Here is a 13,575-nt window from a genome sequence, read left to right as displayed (position 1 = left end):
GGTAATGCAGCAGGTTAAATGATTTTTAATGGGGTCATATCAATTTTTTCCTTTCTTTTTTTTTTGTCACAGATGTCTACATCTTCCATCCTTTGGCCTTTTTGCAAAGATTTATTGTGAAGTTTGTGTGTTTTCATAGTAGTACACCAAGCTTTTACACTCACCTAAAGGATTATTAGGAACACCTGTTCAATTTCTCATTAATGCAATTATCTAATCAACCAATCACATGGCAGTTGCTTCAATGCATTTAGGGGTGTGGTCCTGGTCAAGACAATCTCCTGAACTCCAAACTGAATGTCAGAATGGGAAAGAAAGGTGATTTAAGCTATTTTGAGCGTGACATGGTTGTTGGTGCCAGACGGGCCGGTCTGAGTATTTCACAATCTGCTCAGTTACTGGGATTTTCACGCACAACCATTTCTAGGGTTTACAAAGAATGGTGTGAAAAGGGAAAAACATCCAGTATGCGGCAGTCCTGTGGGCGAAAATGCCTTGTTGATGCTAGAGGTCAGAGGAGAATGGGCCGACTGATTCAAGATGATAGAAGAGCAACTTTGACTGAAATAACCACTCGTTACAACCGAGGTATGCAGCAAAGCATTTGTGAAGCCACAACACGCACAACCTTGAGGCGGATGGGATACAACAGTAGAAGACCCCACCGGGTACCACTCATCTCCACTACAAATAGGACAAAGAGGCTACAATTTGCACGAGCTCACAAAAATTGGACGGTTGAAGACTGGAAAAATGTTGCCTGGTCTGATGAGTCTCGATTTCTGTCGAGACATTCAGATGGTAGAGTCAGAATTTGGCGTAAACGGAATGAGAACATGGATCCATCATGCCTTGTTACCACTGTGCAGGCTGCTGGTGGTGGTGTAATGGTGTGGGGGATGTTTTCTTGGCACACTTTAGGCCCCTTAGTGCCAATTGGGCATCGTTTAAATGCCACGGCCTACCTGAGAATTGTTTCTGACCATGTCCATCCCTTTATGACCACCATGTACCCATCCTCTGATGGCTACTTCCAGCAGGATAATGCACCATGTCACAAAGCTCGAATCATTTCAAATTGGTTTCTTGAACATGACAATGAGTTCACTGTACTAAAATGGCCCCCACAGTCACCAGATCTCAACCCAATAGAGCATCTTTGGGATGTGGTGGAACGGGAGCTTCGTGCCGTGGATGTGCATCCCACAAATCTCCATCAACTGCAAGATGCTATCCTATCAATATGGGCCAACATTTCTAAAGAATGCTTTCAGCACCTTGTTGAATCAATGCCACGTAGAATTAAGGCAGTTCTGAAGGCGAAAGGGGGTCAAACACAGTATTAGTATGGTGTTCCTAATAATCCTTTAGGTGAGTGTATATCTCAAAAGATCAAGAATAACTTTATGATCTGACCCCTTTTAAGGGGTTGTCCTTTTTGACCCCCAAAAAGGACAATTTGCTGAAAATGTACTCATCATCAGGCCATCCAAGATGTAGATGAGTTTGTTTCTTTATCTGTACAGATTTGGAGAAATTTAGCATTGCATCACTTTCTCACCAATGGATCCTCTGCAGTGAATGGGTGCCGTTTCATTTTTAAGTATTCCCTTGACTTTGACTTCCACTATCATGTTTTCCAAAAGATGTTCTGAACAGATAATCTATATGTAAACATAAATGTGTTGTTTTCTCATTTCTGTGTGTAGTTTTTCTTCAGTCTGTTTGCGAGCACACACTCACCTCTGCTGATGCTGGACTATCTGAGCATGCTGCTGTATTTCTGCTGCCATCCTGAACCGGCTCAGGGCTTCACCAGAGCACTCAGCCTCGTGATCGGACACACACTGCACTATAAACACACCAGCCCCCTCACAGAGGTACACACAGTATGGCATGGACTCTTCAACAGACTCTTCTGAGCCGAAAAGCTTAAAGAGAACTTGTCATTTCTCCCCAAAATAAAAAATTAAATTAAATCCTGTTTTTAGAACCTTTAAGATTTACACTGTGACTATTTTTAATTCAACTAAGCACATTAATCTTGCTTAATTTACTTATTCTTATTACTGTAATGCACAGTCTGTGCGGTATATGGAGGGTGCTGGAGTTGAGGAGTGTGACGCTGATGAAGAGGAGGAGAGGGGAAGTGGGCGTGTCTGTGGATGATGTGCTCTGAGTTCTGAGTCATGGAGATGATCATGTCTCCTTACGTCTGAACCGCTTCCAGCCAAACCGCAGGAGCAGAGATGAACTCAGAGAGGTAGAATATAACAGCTCTGCTCCAAAACTAAAAGATCCCAGCATCCCAACTTCACTTGGACCATTTTAATGAAAAATATAAACAAATAGGAAATATTTTTATTTCAAAAATACTTAAAAAATAAATATGTCTGTATGTGTGTGTATGTGTTGGGATCCTCACAGTACCAGATTCCTGTGAGTATAACATGATCTCATACACATAATACAGCAGAGCTCAGTGGTGAGAGTTTTCTGGCAAAAAAAAAGTTCAAATAAAAAATAAAAAAAAAATTATTTTGGTGATTGAGTGATCTCAACACAGAAGATTCCAGTCACTAAACAGATTCATTTTGCTTGCATAAAAACGGTCACATACTGCTCTGAGACAAGGTAGAGAACCAAGTGCAGTTTTATTGGGATACACAATCGTAGTCAAAAAACAGGCAACCCCCCCCCCCCCCCCCCCCCCCAAAAAAAAAACAAGACAACAGAACAAACCTCAGAACATGTGAGCTCTGTTCCGTTGGTTTTAGTACACGATGTAACTACAGAAGAGTCAAGCTTTAAATAGGAAAATTATTGAAACTCTTTGGTCATTTTTGATGACCAAATGCTAATGGTCTAATCAGATTCAACGATCTATGCTAAACTAAGCTAAAAGTGCTACCACCAGAGCCGGATATCGGCTGAATGGATTCAAAAACGGTAAAACTCAACTGTTTAAATCTAGGGGAGGTGTAAAATGAGCCTATTTCCAAAAAAGTGGAGTGTTCCTTTAATTTCCAGCAATATTGTCGACTTGATTGCACAGATACTATTTAGACTGAACTGAGGTGGATGATGACGTCCCTGAATTCAATAACCAAATGCCTTTAACTGAAAATTTAGTGTTTAATCTTGTCATTTTACATTATTGACACACTATTTTCCTTTTTTGATATTGGAAAGTTGCTTTGACACAATCTGTACTGTTAAAAGTGCTATATAAATTAAGGTGACTTGACTTGACGTCATGCACGATTTGTCTATAAATGTTTTTATCAAACTTGAGCACTTCAGTATTTTGTATGCATGTCCTGCAGTGTCATATTTTCTAATGTTAAAATTGCAAACCATATTTTTTTCATAAGTGTTTCCATTTTCTCTTGTTTTAGGACTATTCTGTAGAAAATGAGCTTGCTGGGTAAGGACTTAAAAAATACAAAGTAAGCAAGTTAATACACACATTTTTGCTGAAATTAGACATGGTTTATTTGCTCTGCTTTAGGATTGCAAGTGTCCTGGGACAGGTGAGGGAGTGAGTGGTGAGCTGGTGGAGCTGCTCAGGGAGGACATCAAATTCCAGAGAGACAGAGGAGAGAGACTGTTTTCTCTTCTTGAGAGAATGAGTAACAAATAACAAACAAGTAGTTTGCATTTAATACTCCAGGGCCCGTATTCATGAAGAATTTTAGTGCTGAGTTGCTCCTCGTAACAAAATTCTAAGAAAATTCTTAGAAATGTGGGTGTTTCCTCTTAAAATAGAAAGAAAAGATCCTAGTACAGAAAAAAGTAATTCAGGAAGCATCTTAACCCTTAAAAGAGGTCTTAAGGTCCAAAATTGTTAGGAGTACGGACGAGGACTTTTAAGGGGCTTAAGAGTTTCTTTAGCAGTGGAGAAAATGGACGAAACATGAAGAGGGAGAAGAAATGTGTTGCACACAATGCATGACAGTGAGTTAATAAGACGCTACACATTAGATCGTGCAAGGATCATGTTTGTGACCGATCTTATTAAAGACATGCTAACATCTCCGACACCGTGCTGAAATGCATGTAATCACTACATCAACATATTTGGCAACTGGAAAAGTTTAACTATGCAGCAGTGATGATTTGGGTCTGATACAGCACTTATTAGGCTTACATGTCTCTGTTCATTTCCTATAAAACACGGAAAGTATGCAGGGCCGGCGCCAAGGGGGGGGCACTTGCGGGCCGTGCCACCCCAAACAAGTTACTGTGCCCCCCCACTTTCCATCCTCTCCCCTCCTTGCTGAACGCGATCGATTTTGAAAGCGAAAGTAGCCTACCGATAAAACAGCGCACATAAGCGATTGCACGCTTTAGCGAGCGTCAGCAACTGCAAGAGATCAGATTGCAGCCCCCTCCCCCCCGACACACACACACACACACACACACACACACAACGTGATTTGTGCCCCCCAAATTTAAATGTCAGATCTATTCTGACACCTCAGATTTTCTGTCTTGTTCATTGCTATGGCTTTTTACTATGTCAATCATCACAATTTTGGAATCTGTCCCACAATCGGTACTAATACCAGTATTTGTAATTGGTACTGCAGACATATTGTAATGTTTAATATTAATAATGTAATATTAATACTGTGGTGTTACTTTAAAATTGTTAAAAACTGTTTTGTTTTGTGATAGTGTACCCCTTGTTTGTCCTGAGCAGTTAAACTGCACAATAGTCTTCAGAAAAAAAACTCAAAATGGTGGAAAACTAATGAATGTGTTGGACCTGGAGAATTTTTTTCTCTCTCTCTTAAATGTTTGTGTAGGTCTTCTCCACAAAGTTGAATGATTTAAACTAAAAAAATAACTTTCATGTGTACCAAATGTCTTGTTTTACTGGAAAACAGATCAACACAATTTATTCAGTGTTTAAACAGAAAGATTATTTATTATTAAAGAAGTTCTCTTATTTCTTAACTACAGGAAATACACAAAACATTTTTCAGACCCAACAAACTCAAGATCCTAGACGCTTCTCAACGTGAGCAATCAAAACAATACATGAATCACACAAGGTACATACTAATAAAATAATATATGTAAGTCGAATAAACATTAAAGCTGCAAATGAGTGCGTATGGATAAATGAACACTTATGTATGAATAACAATAAAAATAAAATAAAATAAAGAATGAATTGTAAATGTATTTTTAGTCTCAACCAAATGAATGAACCCACTATCACCTGTATGATGCATGTATTTACATTGATCAAAAATAAGAGAAAGAGAGTGTAACTTCAGCTTTTAAACATCTCAAAAAAAAAAAAAAGTGAAAACGCATAGGCATTTGTAAAAGGCTTTGAAAAAAAATAAGAATTGAAGCCATTGCAGTCATGCTACCCAAATAAATGGCGACGTGGACACTTCAATCAGAATCTTCCATCTCACAGTCGGTCTGATTCTCTTGCTCTGTAATCCCTCACACATTGCTTTTATTGCTGTGGGCTTCTAAGATATTGACGACGTCATGCAAACCTTTTATCTTAGCCTGTGCTCTGATCATATCCAGAATGGGTGGCATGGAATAAGCATATTCCACAAAGCTTCTAGTTTTACCTCTTTCTCCTGGGTACACATATCCACCGGTGTGCACACCAATCAGATAGCAGTCCTCATCAAAAACTGGAGAGCCAGAAGATCCATGAAAGAAACAAGAGTTATAATTAATCTGGTTTCCATAAACAGCCCATTTATCTTCTAAACTCCTCTTTGTGATCATCTGAATGAAATTGACATTCTCAGACATGTGTTTATATCCAGCCTCTTGTAGATCCTCAACAATTAAGCAGGGGTCCACTTTCTTAATCCCACCATCTGGATGTCCCATAATGCAGATCCCACCACGGTTACGAGGGGGGCCATGAACATATCGACTGAGCAATCTAGGACGGCCTTTAATTTCATCAGCATCATCCAGTTCAAGAAGAGCAAAGTCAAGTCGGCTATTATTAGCATCTGTTATGAAACAGTAAGCAGCAAGCCGTCTATTGACTGGCACCAGCTTCACCTTTGAGTCCAGACGTTCAAAATCAAATGCCGCTTCTAAATACTTTGTAGGAGAAAGCTTGTCTGGAGACTCAAGAAAATCCCTAACAACATGTGCGTTAGTTAGAACAAATCGCCCAAAGAGTAAGAAGCCAGTTCCTCTAGCGGATCCCTCCACTCGAATCTGACACACAGAGTCGGAGAGTCTCATGAGCTGCTTTATTTTATACACCTCAGAGAAACTCTGAACGCTTTTATCATATTCTGCTCTGAAGAAATTTTGGAACAGAGAGTTCTTCTTTAGTTTTTCTCGCTGCATTAACTCCAATATATCGTTAAACTGTGAACACAGAATTTCTCGAATCTCTTCGGAGTAATTTATTTTACAGTATTTAGCTGAAGTGTTTGTGGATTTCACTCTTTCTCTCTTTTGCGTTTCTTGATGCTTATTAGGATCAACATTTTCTTTCAAATCAGCGGCTGAAGCTTCATTCATTTCAGCACTGACATCACTCAAGACATCGTCTTGGCTATCTGGCGGTTTTTTGTCACCGATAACAATGATCTCAAAATGCTTTCCATCAAGATGCTCTACAGTGCTTGACATTTGATGGATTGTCTCGCTCCCGAACTCAGAAAGTACACAGTGTTTCTTGAATATGACATCGTTGAATCGCCCATCACGCCGCAGAGCAGCCTTCAGTTTGTCGTCTTTGAACGCGTACACACAAACATCATCAACCTTCAACCTCAGCGCATTGTTTTTCATTAAAAGTTTCACTTTATCCCCTCCTTTTGTTTTGATGTTAAAAGTTACTATGTTTTCTGATGCACGGGAGAATGAAAGCCCTCCAGTTGTTTTTGTAGCAACATTTCCATTATTTTTGATGAAGGTTATATCTAAGAGCTCATCTCTTTTAATAAGACAGCAGGGGAAATCAGTCTTCACAGCCGCTCTAGGAACTGCTCCTTTGGATCTCCGGATCACTATTTCTTTATCCTTGTTGTCTTTTCTAATCTTACTGAAAATCTTGTTTGTATTAAGAGCATCAAGCACAGTCTTGGATGTATCACACGACACGGCATGTTTCTTGTATCTGTAGCGGAAATTAAAAGTGTGTCTTTGCCCTTCAGCACTCTGTGAAAGTGATAAGAATCAAACAAGTGAAACAATAATACACTTACAATAAAGCATTTACTTAAAACGTTATGAATAAAGAACGTCCATTTAATGATTAGCAATACTGAGTAATATTGTAATGTATACAAATAACAACAAGAACAAATTTCCACATTTAATTTGTATACACAAGCTTTTGATTTCCAATCTGATATCAAGTGAATGTTGCAACACATGGACTTTTACGTAGAGTCTTTAGTCTCATAACTGTTGCAGATGACTTTTTGATCGTCCCTCTTCTTTCTTACAAAAATGGTTTATTCTTTCCTAAATAACAAAATGTCATCAAATTGCTAATATGAGATCACCAATGTGCATGGTTTTACCATATTTTACTATCATTTTTTATATTGTAAATCATAACGATCAGCAAAAAGAGCAATATGGAATTTTAAAGCTGCCAACAAGTCTTTCCAGAACTTTTTTGTAGAGAAATTCGACACAAACCTTTTCATCAGCACCAATAGATAATTTATTCAGTGATATATCAGAATGCAACAAACCTTTGGCGAATCATGTCCATTAGTTCCAAGCCCCTTTTCTTTTTTCTTGCTTGTATGATTTCTTTCCTAGAACAATGGCAGTAGCAACATTAAAATAGCATATGTATTATTAATAATTATTAAGTACACTTGACTATAATACAATTTAGGGCATTTATCAAAATGGCATTGAATTTTATAATACTACCATGCATAATTAAACAAAAGTACACTCAAAGCATGAAAGATTCTCAGTTTCTGTAACATTTCACTCAAGATGTGCTCTGATGCCCAAATTAAAATAAAAACATGAATATCATAGTGGAAAAAGGTAGATACTTGCTGTAATGCAAGTCTTCTAAAGCTATACATTAGCTTTGTGTGAGGAACTGACTGAAATTAGTTATTTACTCAAATCTTTATACACAGTGCCCTCCATAAGTATTGGAACAGTAAAGACAAAATTACTATGTTGGCTGTGGAGTCAAGACATTTACAAATATGATTAAAAGATGAATATGAGACAAAACTACAGAATGTCACATTTTATTATTAGCCGTTTCAACACATACATGTTTTACCAAATAAAAAGAACAGCACTTTTAGAGTTCATCTCACTCATTGATGAGAGCATAAGTATTGGGACAGTTGAACATAAGGCAGATATAAAAGATTAAAAGCTATTATTTAGTTGCAGATCCCTTGCACACAATCACAGCAGTGAGTCTGTGACCCATAGACATCACCAGACTCTTGCTCTCATCCTTTGAAATGCTTTTCCCAGCCTTTAATGCAGCCAATTCCAATTGTTGCTTGTTTTGGGGAGTTTCTGCCTTTACTCTCCTCTTCAGCTGGAGAAATTCATGTTCAATCGGATTTAAATCTAGAGATTGACTTGGGCGATCTAAGACTTTCCATTTCTTTGCCCTTATAAATTCCTTGACTGAACTGGCAGGGTTTTTGGATCATTGTCCTGATGCAATATGAAGCACTTCCCAATGAATCTGGTGGCATTTTCTTGAATATTGGAAGGCAAGATGGTTTTGTACCCTTCCAAATTCATTCTGCTACTGTTATCATACATTAAGTCATCAGTAAAGTTGAGAGGGCCTGTTCCAGAGGCAGCCATGCATGCCCATGCCATGACACCACCTCCACCATACTTTACAGATGAGGCTGTATGCTTGGGATCATTGCCGTTCCCTTTTTTTCTCCACATTTTTGCTTTCCCATCACTTAGATAAAGGTTCATCTTTGTCTCATCGGTCCATAAACACAGTTCCAAAACTCTTCTGGCTCACCTTTGTGCTTTTTTGCAAACTCTAATCTTTCTATGTTTGGTGCTGGTCAGAGGTTTGCATCTTGCTGTGTAGCATCTGTAATTCTGTGTCAAAGTCTCCTGAGGACAGTAGATTGTCAGAGCATCACCCCAGCTTTCTGGAAGTTGTTGGTGATTTACAGACATGTCTTTTAGGGTTCATTTTCACAGCTTTTATGATTTGTCTGTTATCAACTACTGTTGTTTTCTCAGCCGATCAGGTCATTGTTGGTTGCTGGTGTCGCTGGTGGTTTCCAAACTCTTGATTTCTCCATGCCCTTTGTTTTTGCTAGAGCTCTAACTGACTTCCTCTTTTCTTTTAGCATCCAAATTGCTTGCTTTTCTCTCAGTCACCTCCCTCATCTTCATCCTGGTTTGTGTGTCATCATCGAATGCAAGATTCAGAATGCACAAGTAATGGATATAACTGATACGACACATTCCCTGCTTTTAATATCTGAAGAATTAATGCAACAGGACACAGCTGATCACTTAGAAAGACCTGAGAGGCAACTGCTCCAATACTTATGCTCCCATCAGATAGAGGGATGAAACTCTAAAAGTGCTGAACTTCTTAGCTGGTAAAACATGTATGTGTTGAAACGGCTAATAATAAAATGTGACATTCTGTAGTTTTGTCTCATGTTCATCTTTTAATCATATTTGTAAATGTCTTGACTCCACAGCCAACACAGTAATTTTGTCTTTACTGTTCCAATACTTTTGGAGGGTGCTGTATATGCAAAACCATTATTGGAATAATTGCTTATATTTTGGTCTGAATCTCACACAGAAGACTGCAAATATAGTGCACCAGCAATATAGACTATTTTCTGTTTTGTTAGCTTGACAACCGAATGTCTCTGATGCCTCTGTTATATGGTTAAAGACATTGTGAATGTTCTGATAAACCTTTTTGTGTTCCATAGGTGAGTATTTTTATTTTTAAATGAGTGAAATTTACATGGCCTGCATGTCTTCGTTGGCCGTTTTTGACATACATGAGCAATTACCGCAAAACTTTCTTTGATCCGAATCATTATTGTTCAAATATCATGACCTTACCGGAGCATTGTCAGCAGTTTGTGATGCCATTCTGGCTCCACTGTTGCTGTCAGTCTGCTTTTTCTGAAATAGACATTCAGCAATCTTTACCATAACCATTTACACTAACGCTTAACAATTAAATACAATGTTCAACATAAAAAATGTCAATAGCCAAGCTAAGAAATTCGATTTTTTTTTTTTTTATAAATAATATGTATAATCCATGCTTCTTAAAGTTTTGCATTTTGTCACCTTAAAGTATTTCATAATGCTATTATTCTTCATATCCTTAATTTTCTTCATGGCGATGATGATCAAGTGTGATGCTGGCAGTGTTTCTGTGAAGAGGACAAATGCAAATGATGAGCCATGCAAGCCGCTCAGCTCCGAGTCACTAATGCGCCTCGAGACATTGCAAAAGTGATTCGACCCAAAACATCACTGACTCAAACAACTTTGGTGTCATAGCGTTTACCACCTTTAATGTTCATACACGACACGACAATGTAAGTTTCTTTCTTTCCTTCACAGACAAGTCACAACAAGCATTTTCTCCTATTTACAACATTTGAAAACCGAAAGCTGCCACACACAGGTGGGCTATAGGATCTATGGGTTCGTGCGCTTGCGCGTGGACTTGCAATGTCTTACTTGCGTTGTCATCCCGGCGGGAGGTGTGCTAACTGGGCTTGCAGCAGGTGAATCGGTCGTGCCATTAAACTACCTTGTGTTCTTTTTGCCATGGTGGCTATATGATGCAAACTGCAGAATGGATTTCAAGGACTGCGCGCACAGATCTACGGCCAATGTTGAATCCAACGTTTATATTTGTCTACGAATCTTTGAGTTAACGTATTAAACATGAGTGGAATGAATTTGCACCGCAGCGCCCCCACACCTTGATGCTCATGACAAGAATAGCATGTATATTTATCTTTATTGAAGTAAATTAGGTTTAAATCGCCGTCATGCATGAATTCATTATATGTATTGTCTAAACATCGTTATGCAGTAGCTTGTACAATACGCTTGTGTGCACTGTATATGTCTTTGTTATCGTTCTTTGCCCATCCTCCGATATTTCCAGCTCTTAATCAAGCCACTCTTCTTTAATACATGAGGACGTTTTATTTCACATCCGCAACTATTGAAGTATTCAGTTTTTACAGCGACTCACATCGTTCTGAAACCTGTAAACCGCTTCTAACTCTGTCGTGACATCAGCTCTAGAGCGGTTTGCCCGAGCATTGCTATTCTTTCACTTTTACTGGCGGCATTCAATCAAACAGCGTCCCAACTCATTTATGTGTGCGCGAGGCACATTATTTCTCCTGCGCGGTCGCTCGTGCGCTCAGCTTAGAGAACATTGCGCGGGAGCCCGGTATTTAAAGTAGCCCGTCGTAGAGCCCTGCGCGGGACTGTTTTCTTAAACCCGCACCCGCCCGCTCTGCTAATGTGCATTTCTAAGAGACTAAACTTGTAATATTACATGTTCAGTGCTACCAAATGCTGATGCCACTGCTCGCGAATGTTAGTCTGGAGCCCTGATAATATAAAGTGTACTGTAAAATGTTACTGTAATTTGAAATTTCGTCTGTTTTTTTTTTCTTTTAGTTTTAGTATAACATTATTATACCATGCATAATTTTACTTTTTGTTTAAAGAATAAACCAAATAGTTGACATTTGAGACTCAATGCTATAGAAAAGCAATAAAAGGAGTGTTTTCAGCCTTATATATATACATACATTATTATATAAAAATATGGCATGCAGCTTCAAACAATGGCATAAATCTGTTAAAATATAATCACAATTACAATCTCAAGGGAATAATCGATAATTATGGTTTTTGTCATAATCGTGCAGCCCTAATATATATATATATATATATATATATATATAGATTGTGTTAAAATGTTACCTTATGTGAGTTAAAATAGTTTAAATGAAGCACAAGAACGTGTGTGTCGTCCGTTTCCTTTTCCCGCAGTTTTTCAAATATGGATCATCTGAGTTGTTCTTCTTCTTCTTCTTTGGGGTTTTACGGCAGTTCGATTTGTTGCATTACTGCCACCTGCTGGTGTACAGTCCATTTATATTAAAGTCTCCTGTCCAGTCCGGTTACTTTTAGAAAAGTAAATAGGAGCCATTCCACCGGATTTCTGTCCCCAGGACATTTTTATGAACGTGCTTAGAAAAAACATTACTGGTGTGCATCTTGAGACAAAACAAAGGCACTGATTTATTTTAAGTTGCAGCTCAGACTTGCATTTTAGTCTAGGATAGGCTTAAGCCTGGTCTGTGAAACCGGGGGTATATGTACAAATATGCATGAAAATGAACTATAAAATAAATTGTATTACTAAGCAAAGTGTCCTGTACATTAATCTAACTGCAAATTTAAAATATATAATATAGATGTGATCCTGGAGCACAAGACTCATAAGTAGCACGGGTAGCCTATATTTGCAATAGCCAACCAAAATTATTGATTTTTCTTTTAGGCCAAAAATCATTAGGATGTTAAGTAAAGATCATGTTCCATGAAGATGTTTTGTAAATTTCCTACCGTAAATATATCAAAACTTAATTTTTTATTAGTAATATGCTTTGCTAAGAACTTCATATGAACAACTTTAAAGGCGAATTTTCTATATATATATATATATATATATATATATATTTTTTTTTTTTTTTTTTTGCACCCTCAGATTCCAGATTTTCAAATAGTTGTGTCTCAGCCAAACACTGTCCTGTCCTAACAAACTCAATGGAAAGCTTATTTATTCAGTTTTCAGATTATGTATGAATCTCAATTTAAAAAAATTAACCCTTATGACTGGTTTTGTGGTCCAGGGTCACATATATATGTATATATATGACCTAAAACATGTTCTTTTTGATGATATTGTAATAATGACGGGGAGTGTCAATAATAATGTATTTTCCTGTTACCTAAATTATTTCTTAGATGTTACTTGTTTATTTTAAAAATACAAACCTTTGGTAAATCATTATAATTTGCTGAGTATCCTAATCATTATAATTGTATGAGTATGTACCCCATGTGGCTATATTATATGTATTTGCTAATTTTATCTGAAAATATCAATCCTGTTTCTTTCAGTCCTGTTACTCATTTATCCTATATTAATATATAGTAACTGAGTAACACTAACAGGAGTGAGTGGTGTCATTTGGTAAATTAATTCAATAGAGTGTTATTTTATTGTGGCCAGCCTAAGGCACACCTGTGCAATAATCATGCTGTCTAATCAGCATCTTGATACGCCACACCTGTGAGGTGGATGGATTATCTCGGCAAAGGAGAAGTGCTCACTAACACAGATTTAGACAGATTTGTGAACAATATTTGAGAGAAATAGGCCTTCTGTGTACATAGAAAAAGTCTTAGATCTTTGAGTTCAGCTCATGAAAAATGGGGGCAAAAACAAGTGTTGCGCTTATTTTGTTCAGTGTATATGTATTACTAGATTAAATATAAAAAAAAATC

The 13,575-nt window shown here is 37.7% G+C and overlaps 1 protein-coding gene across 1 annotated transcript; it reads right to left on the bottom strand.

Moving 5' to 3' along the window:
- Nucleotides 1-4,908: 4,908 nt before the first annotated feature.
- On the bottom strand, nt 4,909-12,077 carry LOC306871002 (serine protease FAM111A-like). The gene is made up of 5 exons (XM_079418642.1): nt 11,983-12,077; nt 10,312-10,397; nt 10,078-10,140; nt 7,716-7,781; nt 4,909-7,170 (listed from the first exon to the last, which is right to left on the bottom strand). The coding sequence occupies exons 2-5, from the start codon at nt 10,360-10,362 to the stop codon at nt 5,467-5,469; spliced, it is 1,884 nt and encodes a 627-aa protein (XP_079274768.1). The 5' UTR covers nt 10,363-10,397; nt 11,983-12,077; the 3' UTR covers nt 4,909-5,466.
- Between the last annotated feature and the right edge of the window lie 1,498 nt (nt 12,078-13,575).

Source organism: Barbus barbus, assembly GCF_936440315.1.
Source record: "Barbus barbus genome assembly, chromosome: 6".
NCBI lineage: Eukaryota > Metazoa > Chordata > Actinopteri > Cypriniformes > Cyprinidae > Barbus > Barbus barbus.
The sequence above is the reverse complement of the archived record's forward strand: the minus strand, read 5'-3'. Positions and strand labels throughout refer to the sequence as shown.

Bases quoted from the DNA above. Each gene is read 5' to 3' on its own strand.
- LOC306871002 (XM_079418642.1), bottom strand. From the start codon at position 10,362: ATGAAGAAAATTAAGGATATGAAGAATAATAGCATTATGAAATACTTT. The intron at 10,141-10,311 runs GTGACAAAATGC...TGTCTATTTCAG, and splicing joins GCATTATGAAATACTTTAAG to AAAAAGCAGACTGACAGCAA. The intron at 7,171-7,715 runs GTTTGTTGCATT...TCACTTTCACAG, and splicing joins ATGGACATGATTCGCCAAAG to AGTGCTGAAGGGCAAAGACA.